At 51.6% G+C, this 27,585-nt stretch overlaps 1 protein-coding gene across 1 annotated transcript; it reads right to left on the bottom strand.

The window, feature by feature from the left end:
• Positions 1–1,909: 1,909 nt before the first annotated feature.
• Positions 1,910–22,990, bottom strand: Pard6b (par-6 family cell polarity regulator beta). Its single transcript, NM_001108609.1, has 3 exons — positions 22,689–22,990; positions 16,699–16,921; positions 1,910–4,678 (listed from the first exon to the last, which is right to left on the bottom strand). Exons 1-3 carry the CDS (start codon positions 22,752–22,754, stop codon positions 3,849–3,851), a joined length of 1,119 nt encoding a protein of 372 aa, NP_001102079.1. The 5' UTR covers positions 22,755–22,990; the 3' UTR covers positions 1,910–3,848.
• Between the last annotated feature and the right edge of the window lie 4,595 nt (positions 22,991–27,585).

The raw sequence follows: 27,585 nt of genomic DNA, 5'->3' as shown, positions 1-27,585 counted from the left end.
TCTTATTTCTCTGAGACAAGGTCGCCTACTGAATCGGGAACTGATCCCACTGAAGTTACGGGTCAGCCAGTCACAGTCAGGGCTGTACAGCTTTAACTTAAGTCCTCCTGCCTGAATGACCACCTCTTTACTGAATGAGCCTCGTTCGGCCTCAGGGCCCCACTTACTTTTTGGTACTAGGGGCCAAACCTATAAGTGTGTGCACATCAGGCTCTCCACCACTGACATCCCACCCTGTTTACCGAAGTTGTCCAGACTGGCCCTGAACTGCGATCCTCCTGCCTCAGCCTCCCCAGTAGCTAGAATGACAACCCTGTGTTACCAGGTCAGGCAAACATTGATGTTTTAAATCAGTAACACAGTGGCGGAAGTCCTCTCTTGGGTGAACTGTCTACTTTTTTTTTTTTTTTTTTTCTTTTTTGAAACAGGGTCTCTCTGCCTGTTTCTCAGTAGGACTCAGCTGTTCAGCTCTCACTGCTCCAAATCACCTAGAGCCTCCTGGTGCAGGCCCGTGACCACCACACTACTCACACTCTCGTGTGGTACAGGGCATGATTCAGTTCCAGGCCAGAGGAAATAATCACCAAGTGCAGAAACCCACCCACATAAGCCAGTATATTCATTCGTACCAGCCGCTAGCAAGATGGCTTGGTGCTAGAAGTGCTTACTGTTTAGACTGTGGATTCCCAGAACCCATGTGGATGGAGACTTAAATTCTTTTTTTTTTTTCTTTCTTTTTTTCGGAGCTGGGGACTGAACCCAGAGCCTTGCGCCTAGCAAGCGCTCTACCGCTGAGCTAAATCCCCAACCCCAAGACTTAAATTCTTAGGAGCTGTCCTTTGACCCCTATGCACTTGCCACCTACCCCAGCCCACAAAATAAAGGATACATACACCTGGGGCCCAACTCCCAAGTCAGAACAATGTCAAATTCAAGGTTAACCTGAGCTATGCAGTAAGCTCTCAAAAGAAAACCCCAAGAGACCATTCGTGGCACATGTGACCTTAATCCCAGCACTCAGGAAGTAGAGGCAGGTGAGTTCAAGGCCAGTCTGGTCACCTATCAAGTTCTAAAACCAGAACACAAACATGAGACAAGGCTGTGGCCCATGCCTGAAATGCCAGTACCTGGGAGCGGAGGCAGGAAAAGCTAGTTTCACGAGTTCAAGGCTAGCCTGAGGCTATAGAACTTTCTCAAACTAACTGCCCTCAGATATCAAACAAAACCACCCCCCCCCAAAACTGTAGTCAAATAACAAAAAATTCTAAAGAGAAAAGGCAAACCACCCTTTGACAACTGGGCACAGGCCTCTGAGAACCCAGGACACAGCAGGCAAGGGCAGGAGTATTCGTAACACGCTAACCTAGACTACACGAGGAGGGGTTCAACTCCTAGAAGTTGCCATCTGACCTCCACAATCGAGATGGGGCCCAACACCCACACATAAACAAATACACTTGTGCTCACACATACAAAATACTTTATCTTAATAGCACATGTCCTTTCTGTGTAGCCTAGGGTGGCCTGGGACTCACAGAGATCAGACTGCCTCTTGAGTGCTGGACCTCAAAGGCCTGTCACTGGGCCTGGCCTAAAATTTAAAAAACAAAACAAAACAGAAAAAAACTCAAAACAACCCAGGGATGGCCGCATGGCCTGTGCCTGAAATCCCACTTCCCAGAGGCCGAGTGTCATGAGTTGGAGGCTAGCTTGGACTATTCAAAGTACAAATGTAAAACAGAGGCCTGCTGTGTGGCTCCAGGTGGGGAATGTGGTGACTGGGGCTTGGTGTGCAGCACTTAGCCCTGGAAAAGGGTCAAGGGATCAGTGGTGACCCAGTGTCACTCCCTGTGCAGTAACTAAGGATGCTTCATTAGGTGCGCCTCATAGAACGTCAGACAAGGAAGTAGCCTTTATACAAGTCCGTTTTTATTTGTAAAAAATAATGTGGAACTAAAGCTAACTTGATTTTCAAAATCAAAGTTCATTTAGTGATAATGTACATTTTTATAATAAAATTGTAGTAAAATACTGACATTTAGTAGTTTAAACAAAGTATCATTCATGTAAAAAAATCATGTTATAGCATGTAAAATTTAATTAGAAAATTCACGGTTCACAACAGCACAGCATCTGGTTGACAGAGTTGATGACTGAGGACAGAACAGAATTCACAGTGAGGCTCGACATCCGGGACAACAGATATGCACGCTAAGCCGCTGACACTTACGTCTGTGTTCTAAGGAGCCTCAAGAACTGAGCCAACGGGATGGGACCCCCATAGCCAAGATCCACTGGCTCACGGAGGTCTACTGACCACTCCCTTCATTGCTAGGACCTCGTTGTTAACACTATTATCTTTTAAATTAAAATCCACACCAGCAGCGATCTCCATTTTCAGACAGAAGAGAAATTCTGCATTTTACAGTTAAAATTTGTACAAAAGTCAAGCCCTGAAGTGTTTCTTCCCCAAGAGAAAAGTTCTAATGTTAAAACTCTGTTAAAAAAAAAAAAAGAGAGAGAAAAGAGAGAGAGAGAGAGAGAGAGAGGTAGCATGTGAAATATCTCTACTTACAACGTTGAGCCCATGCACCGCGAATGTGTGTGCAACTGAGCCTTCTGTGCCTATGGCTGCTTTCCACCCTAGGGCTGCACTGCATGGTGCACAGTGTCAGAGGGGGATGCTGTCAGTAAGTGGCCGTGCCATGAGAGGAGGGACTCAGTGAATTCAACATTCGCTGGCTGGGTCACTGCACCCAGCCTCAGCCATGCGCTTGCAGATACCACGTTGAGTATCGATGGCGTCCGGCGCCCTTCACTGGATCAAGACTTCATTTCTGCCGGCTCCTACTACGGAGGATAAAGTCCTTCATCTTGGAGTCATAGTTCAGAGCTGGGAGGTGCCCACGCTCGCCCACTGTCAGGTTAGGAAATAAATAACTGTCCGCCTCAGGGCCTCGGGGCAGTCTGAGCCCACGCGTATGGATCTCAGTGGCTGTGCAGGCAACACAAGGGGGCAGGTAAGGGAAGACAACTGCGGTTCCCTCATCCTGAATGGACGCACGGGAAAGAATAAATAGACTCAAATAATCACCACCCCTGTGAGTGGTGAACTGATGCGGGCTTCCCCAAATGCAGGCAGCACCCTAGAATCCCCAGGAAGAAAACAAAGTGCACATCTGTACCATGTGTAAGTCTCTTAACCCGGGGGCCTTTTTATCCAAAACGATCCACACTGCCTGGTACACTGGAAGAGTGTGGGAGCCAGCTAACTGCACTGCATCTCACACTCACTCACTCACACACATGTACACACTCACACTCACTCACACCCTGGACAGGGGGCAAAGGACTATGACACCCTGCAACTGTAAAGCCCCAGGGTGAGGACAACAGGTGACTCCAGGGCCAGGGAGGGGGCCCCTAAACATGGCCGGCTAACGGCTTAGAAAACAGGAAGACAGAACAAAAACTGCACATGGAAAAAATAAATTGTCACAGTTAACAGAGGAGCATTTTAAAGTCAGAAAACATCAACGCTGGGAATCTAAGAACTGAGGTTCCCAGTGGCTAACAGACAATCAGACTTCACAGAGGGCAAAGAGCGGGCCCTGCAGGCAGGCAGACACTGGCCACCGCAGCCCGGCTCCAGGCAGGTCTCAGTCAGAGAAGCAGCACCCGCTCTGTGGCCTGCTCACACTCACCGGCATGGTAGACGCCCCACCCCATCCCAGCCGCACTAAGGCTGTCGTGGAGTATCACGGCCCGGAGGTCCACAGCATCAGTCTTGTGCTACACTCACACACCGTCCCTCACATCCTCACTCAGAGGACAGACAGCTTGGCGACTCACAACGTTATGATTGTTCCGTCTTCCTCTAAGAGTTTCTGATCCGGAGCTCGGCTTTCCGACTCGGTGTCCAGGCTGCTGGGGACAGCCACCAGGCTCGTGTCCTGGAGAGGGGAGAACCCATTCTGCCCCGACTCGAAGCTGAGCTCGATCTGCGTCAGGGACTCCAGGCTCAGGGCCTCGGGGGTGGCCTTCGGGATCTGCTGCGGCTCACCACTGCCTTCAATGATAATGTCGTCCTCATCGCTGTCCTGGTCCTCTGGCTCCAAGCTGGCCCCTGCCTGCTGTGGGTAGCCCAGGAGGCTGTTGTCGGTGGACTGGCCGGAGCTGCCGGAAGTCCGACTGTTACGCACCACGTTGTTCCTCTGGTTGGCCGGCCGCACCGTGATGATGAGGTTACGGCTGTTGGCTATCATCATGTCAGTCACCTGGTCCAGGCTCTTGCCTGACACTTCTATACCATTTACTTCTAGAACTTCGTCATTGACAGCCAGCAGGCCCGTGCTCTGGGCCAGGCCCCCGGGGACGAGCCTGGAGATGAAGATCCCGGGAACTTTCTCTAAACCATGCGGCGTCACACGGACGCTGGAGCCGTCCCGGATGTAGAAGCCCAGGGGCTTCTCTGTGCCGTACTTGTACAGACGGACCCTGCGGTGCGTCTCCGGGAGGATGTCCACATCGATGATGGATGACACGGGCCGGAAGTCCTGCGGCATGCTGATGACGATGTGCGGCTTCTTCCTGTGGTTGTCGGGGCGCAGCACGTTGCTCAGCACGTTCTTCTTCCTGATCAGGGTGTCCGTGCCAAAGGCGCTGTAGTCGGCTTCTTCTGCTTGGAGAAAACAAACGCAGGACGGTTACAGACCCACCAAGAAACATGCCTGCCCGCAGCTGACCCGGCAGACAGCGCCTAAGATCAGCCTCCGGGTGTCAGCTACTCAGCCAGAGCAGAGAGCTGCACGGGTGACTGCCATACCCTCAGAGGACACTAGAGGGCGCTATCACACATCGCAAACATCACTAACTACTGAACTACTTAAGTGAGCGGTGAAATTCTGACAGTCAAGTACGGCCCACACACCTGCTGTCATCCCCACGCTTAGGGGCCAAAGACAGAAGGCAGGAGAGCTCAAGTTCAAAACCAAAATCTAAAACCCAAAAGACCCAGAACATCAAAATAACCTGTGGTGGACCTTACAGGCTCAATTTCCTCCTCCTGCTCTTCTCAGGTGAAGAGGCTCACACTGCCAGGCCAGCTTCCGTCACCACACCTGGCTACAACTTCATCTCTTCTCCCCTTCCTGTCCCCCGGGTGTTACCTGGTACTCAAGGCAATCCTCCTCCTGCCTCAGTCTCTGAAAAGCTGGGGTTACAGGATTTACCTCTAATGTTAGCACGTCATCAAGCTTGGGCTGGCAAGAGGGCTCAGTGGTAAAGGAGCTTGCCGCCAAGCCTGATGCCGTGAGTTTGGTTTCCAGGACCCACATGGTGGAAAAAGAATCAACTCTCAGAAGTTGTTCTCTGACCTCTATGTGCACACTGTTGGCAAATATGTACACATATTTAGTACTCACACCTGCAAACCCATCTCTTGTGCAGCGGAGGCAGGAAGATCAGGAGTTCAAGGGCAGCCTCATCTACATACTGAGTTCAACACCAGCCTCAATGACAGGAGATCCCCTCAGAATTTTTAAATCTTTTAAAAATATATTTGCACGTATGGGAGTTTTGCCTGTGTGTGTGTGTGTGTGTGTATGTACCACATGTGTGCCTGGTGTCCTCAGAGATCAGAAATGGGCGTTGGGTCCCCTGGAACTGGAGTCACACCTTGTAAGCCATGTGCGGGATAGAACCTGGGTTCTCCGGAGGAGCGGCCAGTGCTCTTCCCAGCTGAGCCACTTCTCCAGCCAGAATAAAAATGATTTGACATCAGCTACTTGAAAATAAACTCTCTCTTAGCAGGGTGATGGAGCACGCCTTTAATCCCAGCATTCAGAGGCAGGGCAGAACCTCTGAGTTTGAGGCCAGCCTGCTCTACATGTAGAGTGAGCCCCAGGACAGTCTCGGCTACACGGGGAAACCCTATTTTGAAGGGGAAAGAAAACAAACTTGAGATACAGTCTCACACTGAAGACTAGGTTGGCCATGCTGGAGCAATCCTCCTGCCTCTGCCTTTACTGAGCTAAGATTAGTGTTATCCCAACCTGCCCGCTTAAAACAGCTCCTTTAAATGCAGGTTTTCCTGCATTTAACTAGAACACTTCCGCTTTGCATATTTATCACATCCAAAATAAGGCGGGGGAGGGGAACTCAGGAGAGAAAGATGGCTGGGTGTGGCAGTGGGGGTGGGGGGCACTTGCCTGGAACTAGTGAGGCCCTGGGTTCAGCAGCTGGGAGGGTGGGGGAAGAGGAACAAACCTAACCGAGCCACACTTAATCCAGCCACACTTAATCGTGTGAAGTCAGGACGCAGCCAGTGCTGTTTGTCTCTAAATCAGCTCCCTTCTCCCCATGGGCTCTGAATCTCTCACTCCCCACTCTGGCAGAGGCAGAGGTGTGGGATCTTTCATGTTTTCAACCAGGTGTGACATCAGTGCTGTGGCAGACTGGGGTGCGGGGTGGGAGGGCTCTGGCAAACTTGGAACTCCTGCCCCATCTAAGTTGTGTCGTGTCTCTTGGTTCCCAGCAGATTTCCCTCCATGTTGGAAAGCCTTGTTTTTCAGTAAAACTTCCGTTGTTGCTGGTGAGATGGCTCAGTGGCTAAGGTGCTCGCTGCCAAGTCTAGCGACTGGAGTTTGAGCCCAACCACCCGTAAAGCAGAAAGCCAATGCCTGCACGTTGTCCTCCAACCTCCCCGTGCCCACTGCATAGAGTATATGCAGACAGACAGACAACAGTGCTGATACCTAGTAAGTCACAACAAACGCATGTGCTAACCCTGCATCTGCAGCTGAATTAAGACGCATGCCCTGTTACTGTGCACCTGCAGAAGGACAAATTCCTTGAGCCAGCTGAGTACGTCACAGGCTGGAGACACAGCCCCAGACACTCCTCTCACAAGGTGAAGGCAGAAAACAGATGGAGCATCAAGGAGGGAGGGCTGGGAACAGAATGAACAACGGGAGGAGAGCTGAAGCGGCCTCAGGGCTGGTCTGTCTTTGAGCCCCAAGGCTCTGGAGGCTCAAACAGGACATTTGAGTTGTTAGAGCCCCGGTTGGGCTACACCAGGGACCTTATCTCAGTGACAAAAGCAAAAACCTAAGCCAACCAACCAAGCAAAACCCAAAATCAAAACCAACCGGGAAACAATTAACAAAGACAGACAATACTTCAGTAATCAGAGTGCGGGGCTTGCGGCATGGAAGCAGTCAGGAACCCAAGGCCACCCACCCATCCACAGCTACACAGGGACATACAAGGCCTTGTTTCCAAAACACTGAACCTCTCATGTGCTCCTTCACCCGCAAAGTAACTACCTGGAGATCCCTTACAGACAGACAGCCCAGGCCCTACAGAAATCCTGCTACTCTCTCAGTGGACCTGCCCCAGCTAGGGACCTGCCCCAGCCAAGGACACCCATCATTATCTTCAGATCCCACTCAGGAACTTACAAATGCAAAAAAACCTGAGACAGAAGAAGCCAGGTCTTTACGAGACCAGTAACTTCCAGGTTCCTCCTGGCACCTCGGGGTACCAGTGTGTGGCTCCTTAGGCCACTTGCGGAGGCCTAGGGACACCCTGTCTCCCCATCCCTCCAGCCACATCTCACAAAGCATCTGTGTTGTGTCCTTAGGCAGAAAGTTGCTTTATAGTTCGGTTTGAGAAATAAATCCATTGAAGCAGGAGGTTTTGGCAAAAATCTCAATAAACGCCGTTAGGATTAGTCTTACACTGAACTGTTTATTTCAGAACGACCAATAGTGGAAGCTCGTGTAACATGTCCAGGGGAATTCCAGACCACAAAGCCGAGAAGGCCCCCAAGCTGCTTACATGCCTGCTCATGGGAAACCCTTCGGAGAAAACCCAAATCTGCATAATTTGCCTTGGCCTACGACTCCCTCTGAATGCTCGCTCTAAATTCTCAGAAGCACTGAGAGGCACAAAGGCACCTCTGTTCTCCCACCCAGCTAATCAGTTTCCAGCCACTGGGAAAGAAACACGCTGGCAGCAGGCCAGGGTGCAGGGTGTGAGTGTAAAGTGTAAAGGTGACCGTCCAGGAGGGCCCAGCTGGAGGCCAAGGTCACTTCCAGAGGCCATGGGAGTCCCAGAGACCCACAGCGGAGCTGACCAAGGCCAGACAGGACACCCCATGGAGAACTCTATCCCTCAGCCAACTATCTTTGCCCGCTGCCCTTGACAGGAATCCACCCAGAAGCTTCTAAACTTCTAAGCAGCCAAACGTGTATCTCGCACACAGACTCCCAGCTCTCCTAACAGCACACTCGGATGAGGTGAGCCAGGGTCCATTGTGATGACCAGCAGTGATGCCCACAGTGAAAAGCAGCAACCTTGGGACACAAAAACTTCAGCACAGTACGGAGCAGTCCCAGGCAGGAAGGCATAGCAAACACTAGTACAGGTCCTCAGCGGGCTCTAGAGCTTGTCCCGTTGCAGGTTCAGAGGAAGACAGGATAGCTAGGCCTGGTGGCATGGGCTTGTACGGGCAACTACACGGAGGCTGTGGCAGGAGGACTGGCCCCAGGCCAGGCCAGACATGCTCACCTATAACCCAGCACTGGGGGCAGACGTAAGGATCAGGAGCCAACTTGTTGCACAGCGAGGTTAAGGCTAGCTCCTGTCTTTAAAAAAATAAATAAAGCAGGGTGCGGTGAGGGTGGCATTGAGTGTTGTTCAACCGTAGGGCACTGACCTAGCGGGCATGAAGCCCTAGGTTCCAGCCCTGGTAACAAGAGTGCGGTGGTATTCACAACACTCATAGCTGAGGCGTTGGAGGTGGACACAGATGACCGTGAGTTCAGATCAGCCTGGGCTACACAGCAAGCCGTGGTCTGGTTTTGCAGGGCACTCAGTGTCACCTTCACAACCAACCTTGGGTTGAGAGGGATAAGAAATGTTTTTAAGGGCGGGTTACAAAACGTCCTGCCTGTCCGCCAGCCAGTCTCTTTCTAACGCACAATGATGAATCGAAAATTATCCAGCAACTTGGAAAGGATTAAATACCACTTTAGCCCATGTTCAAGTGACATGGACCCCTTCTTCCCCATGGAAGAAGCAACCACTCACTACTTTTCAACCATGCCTGAGACTGCGCCCTGCCAGTGTGAAACGGGAGGGTACCTGCTTTCGGAGAGCTGCAGTCCTACAAGGACGGCATAAGGAACGCTAGTCAGCGTCAGCAGCGTAGGGAGACCCGACGAGGCTGGCAGGGGGAGACAGGACTTCACTGTGGGAATGAGGTGTCCCCAGAGATGAGAAGAGCAGTAGTAGGTAGCAGGATTGGGAGGGGAAGAAGGTTTTCTGGATGCATAAAGTGTGTGCGTATTTGGGGAAGGGAGTAGGTGAAGAGGTCTGATACACGGAGAAGGAAGGGGGTGTACTGGGGGTGCAAACAGGGCTCCTGAGAAGCGCTGTGGCCTAAGGACTTCGGCCTTGGGTTGTGAGCCCAGTCATCATGGTAACCTTACCTGGGTTTTCTAGAAAGCTCCCTGATGCATGCCTGAAGACTGACCTCTGTGGGCACTGAGGATGTGACCGCCTGGGGCGGAGTCAGCGTGTAGGAAACACGAGGGAAACAACTCAGCTGTGTGTGCTATGACTTGGTGACTGAAAAAAGGTTGGCTCAGAGGTAGGAGCACGGCTTCTGTCAGCAGCGATGGGGATCATTTTGTGACCCATAGCTCTAGTTTCCAGAGTAAAGTTTTTATGGCAGTGTCTATACTTGTATTTGTATTCAGAGGCTGGCCCTGAACTCACTTCCGCCCGGGATTACAGGTTTGTACCACTCACTCTTCCTGCCTCCTTTGAGAAGTAAGGGATGTGTATCCCTTGGACTGAATTAAAATTAAACCCTGGCTCAGTAAAATGTAACCTTAAAATGTAGCTACAAAGTCATGTCCAGTGCCAGGTCAAGGTCTAAGAGCTGATTTTCTGCCAGTTTCAGGTGTGTGAGTCACAGAGGCCATGTCCTGAACGAGACCCAGCAGAGTGGGAGGCCCTGCCAGCACTGTTCACCCCAGGACACACAATTCGTCTGACACAATCTGAGTACAGGTACAGTCAGCTAGGGGAGAGGGCCTGCGCTCTAACATGTCCTGGGTCCCAGACTAAGAGATCTGTCTGGAAACACATTACCCTGACTCTGTTCTACGGGAACATTCTACAGGAATGACCTAATGGGTCTGAGTTGACAGAGTCTCATTATGTAGCCCTAGTTGTCCTGGAACTCTCTATGTAGACCAGGCTATCCTAGAACTCAGAGAGACCCCCCTGCCTCTGCCTCCTGAGTGCTGGGATTAAAGTGTGTGAGTAGTGCCACCATAACTAACACACTCATTTATTGTATGTGACTCTGTGTGTGTGTGTGTGTGTGTGTGTGTGCGCGCGCGCGCGCGCGCGAGTGCACACATGTGTGCATGGATGTGGAGGTCAGGGGACAAACTGTGGGAATCAGTTCTCTCCTTCTACCACGTGGGCTCCAGGAATCAGACTTGGGCTGTCAGGCTTGATGGCAACATCAGTACCCACTGAGCCATGTTGCTGGCCCACAGGGAAATACTGGTGCTGGTGGGAGGTCCCCATGCCACTGTCCCTGATCTGGACAGGTTTTAAAGACAAACTTCAATATTTCTAACCTGTCTAGTACATCGTCATGAAACAGACAACAGAGGCCAGTGCTTGTCTCACCCTGGCCAGGCCACAGCAGGAGAAACTCAGCCCCGCAAAGGAGCTGGAAACCCTCTGTGAAAATAATTGTTCAGATACCAGGGTTTTGTTTTGTTTTTCATGATAATAGCCCAAGAAACAGGACAACATTTTTCTTCTGACAGAAAATCGTTATAAAACAGAACTTTTCAAAGTGCAGAGTGTGAGACTGGCTGTCTAGGCGTCAGCTCTGAGTATCCACACTCAGGCATCAGTCCTCACCCCAGAAACTTCAGTCAGAAGCACATCAGATTCTAAACGACCATGGCTTTTAAACGTTAATGGCTTTGGTTACGTGTTTAAAAAAAAAATCACGAGGGGATGAGGGTACAGCTCAGGCCACGGTGTCTGTCTGGCACCATGACGCCGTAGTTTCAAAACCAAAGAGCACCACAAAACAGAAAAGACAAAACTAATGGCTAAAAACACAACCTGCGGCCTTGGTTTAATCCCGGCACACAGGAAGCGGAGGCAGGAACGCCTCCGAGTTCAAGGCCAGCCTGGTCTATGTAGCAAGTTAGCAAGTTCCAGGCCAGCCAGGCTGTGGAGTGAGACCCTGAGTCCAAACAAGAAAAAGACAACAACGAACCAGAAACCAGAACCCGTGGTTTAACCAGGCCCTCTGCTGGCTTCTCCAGGCCACTGACAGAAACAGCCTCCTGCCTGAGCCTCTGCTTGCTTTAAGAAAATGCTCAATCAGAAGTAGAACGGTGTGTGCTATCTTCCATGCTAGGACCTGGTGGTCAACAGCACGTGTGGACCAGAGAGCCCAGACCCACACAACATATGACCAAGCTGCAGGAAAACTGGTCAGGAGGGTCCCAACACAGAGACAGAGCAGGGCAGAGGGAGGGAGGCACTGAGTCAGGCAGGGTGTGAAGGGGTGGGGGGCTCAGTGTTGGAAGGTCTGGCCTATCTGTTTACACCAGGACTCTATTAGCTGGAGTGGAAGGCGGCACACGAAGTTTCAAGTGACAGCTGAGGAGAGAGAGGACTTTGTAATTCTCGATAAAGCCATAATATATTCCCGATATGTATGCATGTTACAGTCATGCACACACTTTGTGTCGTGTGTGTCGTGGAGCATGTGGTGTGGAGGCCAGAAGACAACTTACGGGAGCTGGCTTCCCTCTCCCACCTTGTTGGCCTGGGCACCACACTGACGTCACCAGTCTTGGTGGTCCGTACCATGACCTCCTGAGCCAGCTCATTAGCTCTCAAGTACACTTGAGGATGACTGGGAACTCTGTCATCCAGGGTAGCCATGACCTAACTCTCCACCCCCCATCTCCTGCCAGCTCCTGAGTGCTATGATTACAAGGGGCACACAACACACAAATACGTATACAATAACATATACTTATATTACATCTATTCTGTGCATGCACACATTCCACAGCACACTAAGGAGGTAAGAGAGGAGACTTCAGAAATCAGTTCTTTCCACCATGTGTATCCTGGGGATAGAAGAACCCTGGTTGTCAAGCTTTCCAGCCCCAAAGTCTTATTTTTAAACACTAAAAATCTGCCAGGCGTGGTGGTGCAAGTCTTTAATTTCAGCATCTGGGAGATGGTGCCATGGCATAGAAGCCCCTTTCCCCTCACCATTCCCCAGGTGTGACCTGCTCTCCAGTTCTCACCATTCCCCAGGTGTGACCTGCTCTCCAGTTCTTACCATTCCCCAGGTGTGACCTGCTCCCCAGTTCTCACCATTCCCCAGGAGTGACCTGCTCTCCAGTTCTCACCATTCCCCAGGTGTAACCTGCTCTCCAGTCCTCACCATTCCCCAGGTGTGATCTTCTCTCCAGTTCTCACCATTCCCCAGGAGTGACCTGCTCCCCAGTTCTCACCATTCCCCAGGTGTAACCTGCTCTCCAGTCCTCACCATTCCCCAGGTGTGACCTGCTCCCCAGTTCTCACCATTCCCCAGGTGTGACCTGCTCTCCCCACCATCCCCCAGGTGTGACCTGCTCCCCAGTTCTCACCATTCCCCAGGAGTGGCCTGCTCTCCAGTTCTCACCATTCCCCAGGTGTGACCTGCTCTCCAGTTCTCACCATTCCCCAGGTGTGACCTGCTCCCCAGTTCTCACCATTCCCCAGGTGTGACCTGCTCTCCCCACCATTCCCCAGGTGTGACCTGCTCCCCAGTTCTCACCATTCCCCAGGAGTGGCCTGCTCTCCAGTTCTCACCATTCCCCAGGTGTGACCTGCTCCCCAGTTCTCACCATTCCCCAGGTGGGCCTGCTCTCCAGTTCTCACCATTCCCCAGGAGTGGCCTGCTCTCCAGTTCTCACCATTCCCCAGGAGTGACCTGCTCTCCAGTTCTCACCATTCCCCAGGTGTGACCTGCTCTCCAGTTCTCACCATTCCCCAGGTGTAGCCTGCTCTCCAGTCCTCACCATTCCCCAGGTGTGATCTTCTCTCCAGTTCTCACCATTCCCCAGGAGTGACCTGCTCTCCAGTCCTCACCATTCCCCAGGTGTGATCTTCTCTCCAGTTCTCACTATTCCCCAGGAGTGACCTGCTCTCCAGTTCTCACCATTCCCCAGGTGTGATCTGCTCTCCAGTTCTCACCATTCCCTAGGTGTGACCTGCTCTCCAGTCCTCACCATTCCCCAGGTGTGACCTGCTCTCCAGTTCTCACCATTCCCCAGGTGTGACCTGCTCCCCAGTTCTCACCATTCCCCAGGTGTGACCTGCTCTCCCCACCATCCCCCAGGTGTGACCTGCTCCCCAGTTCTCACCATTCCCCAGGAGTGGCCTGCTCTCCAGTTCTCACCATTCCCCAGGTGTGACCTGCTCTCCAGTTCTCACCATTCCCCAGGTGTGACCTGCTCCCCAGTTCTCACCATTCCCCAGGAGTGGCCTGCTCTCCAGTTCTCACCATTCCCCAGGTGTGACCTGCTCCCCAGTTCTCACCATTCCCCAGGTGGGCCTGCTCTCCAGTTCTCACCATTCCCCAGGAGTGGCCTGCTCTCCAGTTCTCACCATTCCCCAGGAGTGGCCTGCTCTCCAGTTCTCACCATTCCCCAGGAGTGACCTGCTCTCCAGTTCTCACCATTCCCCAGGTGTAACCTGCTCTCCAGTCCTCACCATTCCCCAGGTGTGATCTTCTCTCCAGTTCTCACCATTCCCCAGGAGTGACCTGCTCTCCAGTCCTCACCATTCCCCAGGTGTGATCTTCTCTCCAGTTCTCACTATTCCCCAGGAGTGACCTGCTCTCCAGTTCTCACCATTCCCCAGGTGTGACCTGCTCTCCAGTTCTCACCATTCCCTAGGTGTGACCTGCTCTCCAGTCCTCACCATTCCCCAGGTGTGACCTGCTCTCCAGTTCTCACCATTCCCCAGGTGTGACCTGCTCCCCAGTTCTCACCATTCCCCAGGTGTGACCTGCTCTCCCCACCATCCCCCAGGTGTGACCTGCTCCCCAGTTCTCACCATTCCCCAGGAGTGGCCTGCTCTCCAGTTCTCACCATTCCCCAGGTGTGACCTGCTCTCCAGTTCTCACCATTCCCCAGGTGTGACCTGCTCCCCAGTTCTCACCATTCCCCAGGTGTGACCTGCTCTCCCCACCATTCCCCAGGTGTGACCTGCTCCCCAGTTCTCACCATTCCCCAGGAGTGGCCTGCTCTCCAGTTCTCACCATTCCCCAGGTGTGACCTGCTCCCCAGTTCTCACCATTCCCCAGGTGGGCCTGCTCTCCAGTTCTCACCATTCCCCAGGAGTGGCCTGCTCTCCAGTTCTCACCATTCCCCAGGAGTGACCTGCTCTCCAGTTCTCACCATTCCCCAGGAGTGACCTGCTCTCCAGTTCTCACCATTCCCCAGGTGGGCCTGCTCTCCAATTCTGCTGTTCTTCCAGCTTTTTTTCCTTTTCTTTTTTTCGGAGCTGGGGACTGAACCCAGGGCAAGCGCTCTACCACTGAGCTAAATCCCCAACCCCTATTCTTCCAGCTTTTATGTTGCTTTGCTGTCTTTTTGAAATAGGGTCTTGTTATAGAGCCCAGGCTAGCCTCAAACTCACAGTACTCATAGTCTGCCTTGGGCTGAGATTACAGATGTGAGTCACTGAGTGCAGCTGTCACCAGTGCCCAGATCTCTAGAATCCTACCCTCAACCCCAGACGACCATTTCTAATCCACATGGGTGGTCAATTCCGAAGACTACTGAGATAATCTGTTAAGCCTAGGATCAAGTTTGTCATCCCCCAGCAATCCTAGCCCTCTGCTGGATTCGGGTAATACACGGTTACGGTACTCACAGCCACAGCTGTGCTCTGCTGCACTCCTGCTGTCAGCCAGCTCCCCGTCTCTCCCCTCTGCCCTGCATGGGCGCTCCACACACTGATTCTTGCGAGCAGACAACAGGGCCTCCTGCAATCAGTCTCTGCCCACAGTGTGTGTGCCTGCTGTAGAGCCCACCACCCACCCATGGGCACTTGCGACCGTTCGCACTAACTCGCTCAGAACAGACTGCAGCCCATCAGCAGATGAGACTGGTGGACGTCAGCTTCCTAGGAGTGGGGGCTAATGCCCACCCTCCTTCCCTTCAAGATGCTTTCTTGGTTGGTCGGAAAACCGCAAGGTCTTCATCACACTCTGCTCGAAGCTAAAGCAGCTTTTCAAACTTCCCTTTACCAAATAGGAGGAGCGAATAACCAACAGGACAGGGCTGTCCGTCCTCCACCTGCAGTCCCTCTGTGGCTCTGTCTCTGTCACTCTCTCTCTCTCTCTCTCTCTCACACACACACACACACACACACACACACACACACACACACACACACAGCAGGGCACTCTTAGGTTTTAGGACTCAAGACACTTTCCGAGAGACAATATCCACAGCCCCCAGAATCTCCCTTCCCGTCTCAATCCCAGCCAGGTTTATATTTAGACTGTTTTTGTGAATTAAAACAATATTCTAAAATGGGAAAGAAACAAGATTTTGCCGAGTACCACTCAGAGCTGGGGCTGCCCCCCTCAGTTGTCCAGGAAGTGGTTGCAGGCAGCACAGTCCCCCAGACAGAGTGAGAGGGAGAGTGAGCGGTCTGCTTCCACTGACTCGGAGGGGGTCAAGGCTGCCAAGCTCACTCTTTCCCATCAGTCCAACAGTGAGGACTAATTTCATAATTTTGATTTTTAAAAAAAATTAAGAAGAGGGGACTGGCAAGATGGCTCAGTGGTTAAGAGTAGTGGCTTGTTCTTTCAGAATGCACAGATTGATTCCCAGCACCCACAGACCACTCACGATGCCTGCAACACCAGTTCCAGAGGACCTGACACCTCTGGCTTCTGAGAACAACTGTACCCATGTGTGCAGAACAAAACACACACACATACTCTCTCACAGACACTCACTCTCACACATACACATACACTCTCTCATATACACACACTTATACTTGCATTCGCACACACACACACACACACACACACACACACACTCTCGTACATGCACACACAATTTAAAAATAAAGCTCTAAGAAGGAAGGCCAGTGGCAAGATGGTCTTGCAGCTCGAAGCACCTGCTGCCTATCCCCCTACAAGCTGTCCTCTAACCTCCACAAGACTGTCTCTGTCTCCATAGTGGTTAGAAACACAGATTTTCAGGCTGGAGAGATGGCTCAGTGGTTAAGAGCACTGACTGCTCTTCCAGAGGTCCTGAGTTCAAATCCCAGCAACCACATGGTGGCTCACAACCATCTGTAATGGGATCTGATGCCCTCTTCTGGTGTGTCTGAAGACAGCTACGGTGTACTCACATATATAAAATAAATAAATCTTAAAAAAAAACACACACACACATAGATTTTCTCCCATACATTCAGGAAGCGTGGATGTTAATTAAGCCGGCAACACAATGCTTTAGCTTCTGTACTACCTGGTGTAAGACTTGCACAAGAGGCAGGCACTCTGTCACAGGCAAGCTCCCCACCCTCCGAAGTGCGTGCTCCTACAAAGGCACTCACCCTTCTTCTGTATAAAGACCCTGAGCAGTGGGTTGGCAGTGGAAACGGCCTTGTGGTAGTTGTCATCATTGTTTATGGGCAGCAAGTCCCCGTGGATGTCTGCGTAGCCCACTAGCACGTCAACGTTGGGGATCTTGTGAACGTGTTGCAGCAGTCCATAAAACTCCTCAAACTTTCCGGGCTTGGATCTTTCCAGAGAAAACCGCCGAAACTCAGCTCCGAACTACGAACATAAAGAACGTATTAGAAGGTACAAAGTTAGCCGCCTTTAGTCCCGCTTGGGAGGTAGAGGCAAGAGGATCTCTGTGAACCTGAGGCCACAGAAGCCCCGTGGTGAACCTCACTGCCAGGAGCGGAAGGCAAAGAGGTGCAGGAGGCATGGCTACAATCCCCATGCCAGTTCTCTCAGGACAGCCCTGCATCAACTCAGCTCCAACCTTGGGTGACACCGGAGGCATTCACAGGCCTAACTTCCTACCACGGCGGTAACACCCCCATAAAATGACTTATCTTTCCGTGGGCTGTAAGAGTCACATCTAAGTGTATCAAAAGGACTTTGAGCTTCTTGGTATGACATGAGTGACGTCATCATGTAAGGACTATACTGCTTAAGGACAGGAGAGAAGCCTAAGTTTGTGTGGGGAAGGAAAAAAGCGTATTAACACACCAGCTTTAAACCCTGCCTGGTCTGGTTAAGGAGCATGTTTGTGTGCTGGGACCAGGAGGCTGGCCTGCTTCAAAAGCTCAGCAATTAGTGAGTGAGGAGATTAACCGCCTGAGGGAGGCAGGAGATCACAGGGCAGGCAGGAAGCACCCTCATCATTCCCACTTACCTTCCAGGTCCCTCAAGGCCACACATTAAGGCTCCTCCACTGGTGTGGTAAAAGATCTCAAACGGGGAACCTAAGAAAGGTTCATCTGCCCTCTTCAAAAAGAGCCTCCTTACGAGTCACTGGGTACACAGCACATTAAATGCTCAGTTAAATGCCAGGAGCTGGGCTGATGGCTCAGCAGTCAAGGGCACGTGCTGCTCTTGCGAGGATCTGGGTTCAGTTCTCAGCACCCACAAGGTGGCTCGCAAACACTCTAGGTGTCTCTCTGAGGCTCCCTTCTGACCTCCAAGGACACCAAGCAGGACACATGGGGCACATGCATGCATGCAGGCAGGCAAAATAGTAGTACACAGCCACTAGAGGGAAAAAGGAGGGGGGGTAGGAAGGGAGGGACATTTGCTCACCCAAGGGGTGGGGTAGTTAAAATCCTATTGTTAACTTTCTTTGTTTGAGGCTAGAGATGGACCTTCGTGGTAGAGTATGAACTTCACATGTGCAAGGCTCTTGGTCCAGAGCCACGAAAAAAGTGTAAATGTTTGCTAAACACGTCTGACTGCCAGACTCTCTTTCTGTATAAATTCTGAGGCTAGTCAGGAAACGTGAATGTTCCACAGGAATAGCAGGTGCCAGGCAGAGAAAGGCCCTTATCCCAACCGGTATTCTCGGCCAACAGCAGTCCCGGGACACCCAGCCGTCCAGCCCTCTCTCTACCTATGGCCGACCCTGCTCTTCTGCTCCCCATTCGACATTACAACAAAACCCCACTGGCCGCTTCTTACTCTTAACAAATTCAAAGTTTCCAAAACACATACCTGAGATATAAACACTAACATTTGTCAGGAAAAATCAGGTGACTCATATTTAAAGTTCTCAAAAAGTTAGTCACGCCTACGCACTTCAGAGTAAATAAAACCCAGGAAACACCCTTCATATCAGTCAGTCTTACGATGTTATCTGAGGCAGTTTCTCCTCCATTTTCAGGAGGCGGGTCTCACAGCACAGCCACAGTCCACACAGGGCAAGCTGACTCATCCCAGGCTATCACCCCCTCCCCTGCAATCTGAATGGAATACACCTAATGACTTAACCCTTTAGGTTTCCCCAAAGCTTCTGGGTGCAAGCTCTCTGTGAACACTTTCTTCTCTGGCTTAAACACTTAGATATTGACAGTAGATTGTGCCCCCAACCCCCAAGAAGGCTGGCAAACGATGAAGTGCGGATGAGTTACTTCGTGCAGCAAAGTATGACTGTAAGAACTTTTCAAGACATGAAGGAAAATCAGACAGAGATCAAACGGACCCAATCAACAATTATTCGCCATGTGATTTTTCTGGCTTGGAATCCAATCTTGGCCTGTTTCCTAGCATATTCTAGAACTTAGGTTTTTTGGGGGGAAGGGGAATGGACCCTGGTCCTCTGGAAGAGCAGTCTGTGCTCTTAACCACTGAGGCTCTCCTCTAGCCCTAATGTGGTTTGTTTGCTGGACTCCCCTGAGGAGCTTTAGCTGCTCTGGGACTTGCAGTGAGAGCTGGGGCTGTGGGGTGTGCAGCACTGTTAATATTGCATTTGCTCATGGGTAGCAAAGAGGACGAGGCATGTCCCAAGACTGTGAGGCTGCGGGCAGGTGTCTTGGCTGTGGCAGAGATGCTGCCAGGCCTGAGTATGCCAGTCAAGCTCCACTGTAGCAGCTATAGCCCCTGTCCTTGAGACCAAGGTTACCTAAGGATATCACACTGATTATGGAGAACTTTCGGGGGAAACAATCAGGAAGCTAAATCAGTTACCAAAGAAAGCTATCACCCAGTTGCTGGTATCACACTTCTAACTAGACCCGTATTTACACTCCATTATTCTTACTATCTGTACCATGTCTCCCTTCCCAGAGCAAAGATAATAAAGTCGACACTATTGTTTCTTTCTTTCTTTCTGGTTGTCCAAGATAGACAGGGATTTCTCTGTGTAGTCCTGGCAGACCTGGAACTTGCTCTGTGGACAAGGCTGGCCTGGAACTCAGAGATCCTCCTGCCTCTGCGTCCACATGCTAGGGTTAAAGGCATGGGCCACCCCTGGCTGACACTACTGTTGCTGTGAAGGAGATCCTACCCACCTGCACACTAGCCAGTTCTAGTTAGGATCACGTAACTGTGATATTATAGAACTGACACTGGACCAGCAGCTGGTTCAGTAGGTAAAAGTGTTTGTGGCCAAGGCTCACAACCTGAATCCAATACCCAAAACTCACATGGTGGTGAGAATCAGCTTCCCAAAGTTGCCCTCTGACCTACACTTACACGGAGGTACCTGTGACTCTCCATATACTCTGTAAATGACCAGAATGTAATGAAAATCTAAATGAGCTTTTACCATTTACATAACACAAAATGAAAGTATTTTTACAAATCTGAGCTAGGTAGGACTAGCAACACATGCCTTTACTCCCAGCGGAGGCAATGAGATCTCTGTGAGTTCGAGACCAGCCTGGTCTACATGAGTTCTAGAACAGCCAGGGCTATGTAGAGAGAGACCCTGTCTTTTTTTTTTTTTTAATAATTTTTATTTATTTGTTATTTATAAGTACACTGTAGCCATCTTCAGACACACAAGAGGGCATCAGATCCCATTACAGATGGTTGTGAGCCACCATGTGTTGCTGGGATTTGAACTCTGGACCTCTTAACCACTGAGCTGTCTCTCCTGCCAAGGGACTCTGTCTTAAAAACAACAACAACAACAACAACAACAACAACAACAACAGAACACACACTGCTCTTCCAGAGGGCCCAAGTTTAGTTCCCACCATGTGTCCAAGCACATGTAACTTCAGCTCCAGTGAGTCGACGCCCTCTTCTGGACTCCGTAGGCACCTGCACTCATGCACACACACACATTTCAGGACAGTCAGGGCTACACAGAAAAATAAAACATCTCAAAACCTCACAAAGCAGGCCTTTGCTGTCTGTCATTCGTTAGCAGATGAGACAGCCTGACAGCATTTCCCAAGTGTATCTTCTGACTCCCTGCCTCTGTTCAGGGGAGGGCTCACACTATTAGTATAGGTACGGCAGCTGAAATACACACCACACACTTTGGACAGAACTATGTAAAATATTCAAAGATCAGTAAATGGAAAAGGAAAACAAAAAGCTTGAAATTCCAGTCCACAAGAGCTCAGTTTCCTGCCGGCAGAGACCCACTCCTATCTGACTGGCTGGCACACCTAGCATCTCTACTTATTTTTTTAAATGATAAAAAAAAAAAAACAAAAAAAACATTAAGGACTCACTACCAAGATCGGGACCATAAAACTCAGTGTTGGTAGTACACAACATCGCAAGTGGTTTTCTTTTCTGACCTCAAGTCCCACAAGCCCAACTACAAAGAGACGCCAGGAGAAAGTTTGTGTGTTGACAGCTACAAACTAGAGAAAAAGACGGACATGTCTGGGAGTCAGTCATCTTCCTATACTAACAAGTCACTTGCTGTTGTATGGAACCCCAGCCAGGAAGGGTGTGTCCCCTAAACTATCATAGTTTTTATTCTAAAACAGCTCTGTGTACACCTGTGTCTCTGTGTGTGCATGTCATGTGTAGGTGCTCTGGGAAGCCAGAACATCAGATCTTCTGGAGCTAGAGAGAAGGCTCACTGGACATGCTGCTCATCCAGAGGATCTGGGTGTGGGTCCCAGCACCCACTATTTCAACTCCAGATCCAGGGGATCCAACTCTCTCTAGGATTCTGGCCTCCTAGAGCAGCAGGCATACAGGCGGCCACACAGACATACATGCAGGCACTTATACACACAAAATAGTGAATTTTAAGAAAGTTACAGGTGCATGCTGCTTGACAGGGATGCTGAGAGCTGAGCGTGGGACTCCGGCAAGAACAGTGCACACGCGTAAGTGCATCTATCTCTCTAACACCAACAGTCCTGTTATTATTAAACAGATCTGTGTATCTATTCTGATATATAAAGTCCTCCCTCCACTTCATTAAGACGGGGTCTCCTGGAACTCTCTAGATCCAGCTTCAATAGTTAGAGATTAAAAATAAAAAAACATTAAAAACAAGTGTAGATATGTGACTCTTAGTTACAGAACTTTCCTCTCAAGCCCAGAAACTACACACAAAGGCTCCAGACACCTTTCCCCACTCACCCTACTCCCAGGACCGCCGTTCCCCAAGGAATCCCTTAACCACCACACTTATTTTTACTGTGGGTGTTTGATACACCGTTCTTCCTGTGTGTCTCACAACAATTTTGTCCTAAATTCTCATGGTCAGCAATGCCCTCTACGACTGTTTTACAAGTTGTTCCATCCGGCAAAACCTGGTCCTAGAGCAGAGTTAGGGGGACGTCACACCCTTTAAGTGCTGGTTTTCTTGTCATCTCAGAACTCTCAGAGAACCAGGCTACAAAATCCTGCTCCTCCTGGCCTTTCAAAATCAGGAGAGGCTTGCCGACATGTTCGAGTGGCTACAGATCACCTTCAAATTCCATCTGAAAAGCCCCTTTTTGGAAGAAGGCATTCTTCAGTTAATCCCCACGGGCTACTCTGCTCACCCGGCTTTGGGATTGAGGAATTCCACGGAAACTGAAATCACTAACAGGACTGGCAGACCCGCCAAGGGGGAAAAACATTCGGAATGAAGAGCCGGAATGAAAAGGGTAGCAGCGTCTCGATTGTCAAGCGCAGCACCAGAGTAAGGCGATAGTGCTAATTTCATAGATTAGACGCATACCAAAGTTAGAGCTGGAAAAAGCTCTCCTCCATTCGATGTACCCCCGAATCCCAAGAAAAGGTTACATGAGAAGACAGCAAGGTGTTCCCAAAGCCTCAGACTCGTGCCCGGGGTGAAGGGATTTCCCCCAAAACTATCCCATCACCTTGCACTGGAGCGGTCCCCATCGCACCCTTAAAGCAAGGCGGGAATACGAAGGATAGCAAACAGGGGCTGTGCTGCGGAGCAGACGCAAACGCTTCCCGTCGCCGCGCTCCACCAAGTTTCTCTCCTACGTGCTTCGGCCAGCAGATCGCCCTCCCCGCTTTCCCACAGGGCAGCCGAGGTCCATCATCCCTCCACCCTACGTCCTCACCGGGCAGCCCGCGTCTACCATCCCGCCAGCCCTCGTCCCCGTCGCCCCGCCCGGCCGCGCACCTTGCTCTTCACCTCCATGGTGCCCAGGCAGCCGCTGCTCACCCCGTGCCTGTGGCCACGGTTCATGCTGAGCGCCCGGCCGGCGGCGGCCTCGTCTGGGGCCCGTCCTCGGGAGCGCGGGCAGCGGGGCCGCGGAGCGCGGGCTCGGGACTCGAAGCGCAGCACGGCGCTTCGTCACGGCACCTGCTAAGGTCCGCGCAGCGCTGTGCCCGCTGCTCCGTGGCGGCCTGAGGGTCGGACTGGCAGTGCGGCAGGCGGGGACACGGGTCCCTCCCAGCGAGGCTCGGAGGCGGCGGCGGCCGCGGTGAAGAGAGGGCGGAGCACAATCCCACAGCCGCCGCAGCCTTGCTCCTCCGCTGCCTCCCCCGCGGGCACGCGCGCGGCCCGGTGCTCGTGCACCCGGTGCTCGTGCACCGAGCTCGGCCGCAGCCGCGGCACGTGCGCGCGCTCACCTGCAGCCTCGGCGGCGGCTCGCGCTCCGCCCACACCCAATAGGAAGCGCGCACCTGCGCCCGCGGCGACAGCCAATCGGCACGCAGCCTGCGGGGCTCGCGCGGCCCGTGGGCGGGCCTCGTGTCTGGAAAGCCCCGCCCACAGCCTAGCGATTGGCCCTGCGTTGCGAGGGAGGGGCGGGATCACCTGAAACTCTGGGCCTCTCCGGATTAATATGGGGAGCAGCAGGACGCATGCGCTGGCTGTAGAGTTTCCGCCCCGAGAAGGCAATGGGGAAGGCCGGCCGGAAGCGCGAGCGCACCTGGACTGCAGCTCGGGGGGGGGGGGGGGGGGGGTTTGCGCATGCGCGCGAGCGTTTTCGCCCGCTGGGTCGAGTCCGGAGCACCCGTATCTTTAACGCGCCCTAGTCACCGGCTTGGAATGTGTGTACGGCCGTTCCCTTGTGATGACGTGGGATTGCTGGGCTTCCAGGGCCCCTCTTCGACTTGGGCCCCCATGCTGCGGCTTCTAGGCGGCCCCCTGAAACTCTTGTCGAAAGATTCAAGTTTTCCCGCCTCTGGGACAGTCACTAGAAGAAGAGGCTGGTTGGAAGGGGGCTCTCGGCCGGATTTCACGCGGGGAAACCGCACTTTCGACTAGATGAACGCTTCTCAACCTGTGGGATCCGACCCCCAGGACGACCCTTTCTCAGGGGTCACCTACGACCATTGGAAAACACAGATATTTATGAGCCATAGCAGTAGCACAATTACAATTAAGTAACTAGAAAAATAATTGTATGATCAGAGGCCATCACAAGGCGAGGTCACAGCATTAGGAAGGTTGAGAACCATTGCTCTAGATCTTCCCTGTCCCCAGGGTGTCCTGGGTATCAGGAGAGGACCAGAGAGCTGAGGCCTGCTACAGTCCCCACAGGCCCTGGCTCCCTGCAGGCCTCCCCATCCGCCCTCTGGGGCTGAAGTCTTCTCTCCATGGAGCAATTTCTTGGCTGTTTGTTGTTTGTACCAACGCCGGCCTCTGGGCTGTGTTCTGTTCTCCCAGTGACCAAGCTGTGTCCCTGGTAACACAACACCAATTCCTAATCTCTGAGCGCTCGCCCCACACCGGGGTGTGGGGCGGATGCCTCGCTGTTTTGTTTATCATTGGCCTTGCTGATGTTAGGAGAAAGGTGAAAGTTGAGACCCTTTATGTCCCCTCTACCCCACGGAGGGCTGAAGAGCTAGCTGATTAGGAAGCTTCACTCCTGTCCACCCTCTCCCCTTGTACCACAGAATTTAACATCTGTGCCTCCCCATTTCCACTGTGATGGGTCTCAGGTTTTCTATTTTCCCTCGTGCATGCGCACTTCAAATAGTGTTCCTCTATGTAGAATGAAAGTTACCCAATGGCGGGATATGTCCGCTTTGCTCAGTTAGTCTCCTGGCTTGGCATACTCTCATGTATGTATTTGGGGACAGAGGAGCCCAGTCTGTGGCTTCTCCAGGCTACACCCTATACCTTCAAAGATGAGAAGCCCCTTCAATGAATCAGTTCGCCAGACCTAGGCAGCTTTAAAGTTTTCCTGGCCATTTCGGGGTGGAAGCACTGGAGGAAGAGAGGCTATTCCCCAAGCTGAATCACAAGGCTGCCTTTCCAACCCATATCTGTGTGGTGGAGGGAAGATTCGTGGTTGTGAGGGGCCAGCCACAGGCCTGGAGCCCTGCTCAATGGCATCAACCCAGCAATTGCAGTTCTCTGGGTCCCAAGACCCCTTTAACTAAACATTACAGGGAACCTCAAAGTTCCCCTATGGGTATTTATTGTATTGGAACTAAAACAGAAACACGTTTAAAACAATACACAGTATGTATTCCAAGCAGTTAAAGATGATGTCACCATTTGTCATGTCTCTCGTGGAAAACTCCATCATTTCCTTCTGAGAGAAGGAAGGTGAGGCGACACCTTCATGAAAACAATGTGACTTTGGAAATTCCCCTAGCGAGGTTCCCAGGTGCCAGTGGACCCATGGGTCACTCTTAAAACCCATGTACTAGAAAGCGTAGGAACTCCAATCTCAGCTTTCTCCTGACTCTGCCCTGAGCAGGTCACACCTTGAGAACTGTGGACCTGTGGCCCCAAGTCGGTGTGGATGATGGCTGGATGGTTGCTATTACTGTTATCGAGACTACTTTATCAGCTGCGCTGAGGAGGAAGCTCATGGGTGCCAGTGCACCTGCGTGGGCCCTGCATTCCTGGAGCTGCCGTCACATCCGCCCTCCCCCCCCCCCCCCCCGGGTGTGGCATCTCTGCTACCTGAACTTTCCTTTCTTCAAGGGAGGGCCAGGCCAGAGCTTCCTGGATCTCTCAGGCAGATCTGCGGCGAGCCAGGGCTGTGTAAGGAGGGGGATGTAGAAAATAGTTTGTGTTTGATAAAGGTGCTGTGGGGAGGGGAGCCTTGTTGTCAGCTTTGCTTAAGAAGCCTGAAGATCAGAGAAACAGTGTGAATTAACTCTTGACTCCTGCCTTTTAGAAACTGACCCTAACCTCCTTTCTCCCCACCTCCTCTCCCTGCCCCCAAATCCTCAAGCCAGAGCTGATCCGGACTGACAAGGGGCATGAGAAGCTGTGAGAATTAGAGCTCAGTGGGTTTGAGAGATAAGTAAGGTAACAGCCTGACCTGGCTCCATAAATTATAGGCTCCTTGGATCGTGAGTCTGGAGTGGGTCACCGGAGCTCCCCACCTACACACCGGCTGTCCCACCCCTGAGACTACTTGGCGAAGGTTATAGTTTCACTTTATCCTCTTCCAACGTGGTCTTTTGGGCTCTAAACAGTCAGTGTGGCTTGGTGGCTCAATACTTATAATCCCAGGACTCGGGAGGGGGAGGCAGGTGGATTGCCTAAATTCAGGGACCTCATTCGGTAGTACACACCATACTTCAGCACCCAGGAGGCAGAGGTAGGTAGGTAGGTGTGTGAGTTCAAGGCCAGCCTAATGGCCGATCTGACACTACCAAGTCTGACGACCTGAGTCCTGTCCCTGGAACCCAGAAACAACAGACTCCCACAAGTTATTCTCTGATCTCCACACAAAATGGTCTGGGCACGGCTTAGTTGGTCAAGTGCTTGTTGTGAAGCACGCGGATGTGAGCTCCATCCTCAGAACCCACGGGGGAAAAGAAAAGTGGAATACACTTAAAATTCCAGCACTAGGGAGACGGGGATGGGAGGATCCCTGCACCTTGCACACTGGCCAGCCCTTGAGGAATGACCCCTGAGGCTGTCCTGTGGCTTGCACAGTCACACACCCTTAAGCATGCACGTGTGTACCTGCACACACCAACAGGACAGGTCTGCCCTGTTAAATTCTTTAGGAGTGAACTTTGCGTGGTGGAAACAGTTTGTAAATTCCCATGATTATTATTTTTTTTAAATTAACATTTGACAGAGTGATCTTCTTCCCCCAGCCCTTAGAGAAAGGGGTGTGTGGAAAACCCGGAGGTGGGCCGGGAAAATCTCTTCAAGGAACGTCTCCACCAAGCTCGTTCTCTTCAGCGGTTGCTCAAGTCTTGAAGGAGCTAGTTAATGATTCTTTTGAGAAAGAGCTGAAGTGTATATTTATGAATCTCTGGCGGCTCACTCAAGCATTTTAAGCCCTTTAGCCGAGGTGGAATTCTGTCACATGCTCTTTGCTGGTTAATGGCTTATAAGCTTTGCTGGGTTGGTGGGGGGTAAGGGCCCATTATTCGCTGCAGCCTTTCAGAGGCTCGCTGCCCCTTTAGTTAAGAAAACGATGTTTTCGGGAAGCCTCTGGGCCAGGATACTGCTTCTGTCTTGCCCTCGAGCTGGATGCACCCTGAGTTTGTGTTCTGACCTTAACCCGCTCTGGGACCCAGTTTCTCTGTCTGTAAACTCAGACCCAGATGGGGTTGTCTTTACCTTCCCAGCTCAACACTCTGTGGCTCCTCAGGGATTGCTGACAGTGATGGGTATCTCAGCAGTACCAACGGACTGGGATGGCAAGACTAGACTTCCCATCATGCTCTATGGCCAGACTGCAATCACTGGCCGACGTACTCTTCCCAGGAGGAGTTGACAAAGGTGAAGGTTGTATTAGCATTTATACGAAACCCAACAGGTGCTTTTCCACGGATGAACTGATTTAATCTTAAAACCTTAAATTGCAGTAAAGAGTGTCGTATCAGAAGGCGGTTGCCAGAAGACCTGGCTTGTTTTCTAGGCTGACAAGTTCTTGCTCTGCTCCTCACTGGCTGGGTAGTATCAACCTCATACTCTCAAGCACTCAACACTCCTTTCTGTGAAATGGGACCATAGCGGTGGCCCTGGCAATTGAGATGCCATTTCTTTCAGATGAGGAATGACACAGGGCTGCTTTACAAACCACCGAGTTGGTGGCAGCCATGCGGGACTCTAAGGGCTTATTAATGCCGCCCACCAACAGCTC

Source organism: Rattus norvegicus, chromosome 3 (genome assembly GCF_036323735.1).
Source record: "Rattus norvegicus strain BN/NHsdMcwi chromosome 3, GRCr8, whole genome shotgun sequence".
In the NCBI taxonomy this organism is placed as follows: domain Eukaryota; kingdom Metazoa; phylum Chordata; class Mammalia; order Rodentia; family Muridae; genus Rattus; species Rattus norvegicus.
This window is presented reverse-complemented; position numbering and strand designations above follow the sequence as displayed.

Bases quoted from the DNA above. Each gene is read 5' to 3' on its own strand.
- Pard6b (NM_001108609.1), bottom strand. From the start codon at position 22,754: ATGAACCGTGGCCACAGGCACGGGGTGAGCAGCGGCTGCCTGGGCACC. The intron at 16,922-22,688 runs GTGCGCGGCCGG...TTATGTTCGTAG, and splicing joins CCATGGAGGTGAAGAGCAAG to TTCGGAGCTGAGTTTCGGCG. The intron at 4,679-16,698 runs GTGAGTGCCTTT...TTCTCCAAGCAG, and splicing joins GGTCTTTATACAGAAGAAGG to AAGAAGCCGACTACAGCGCC.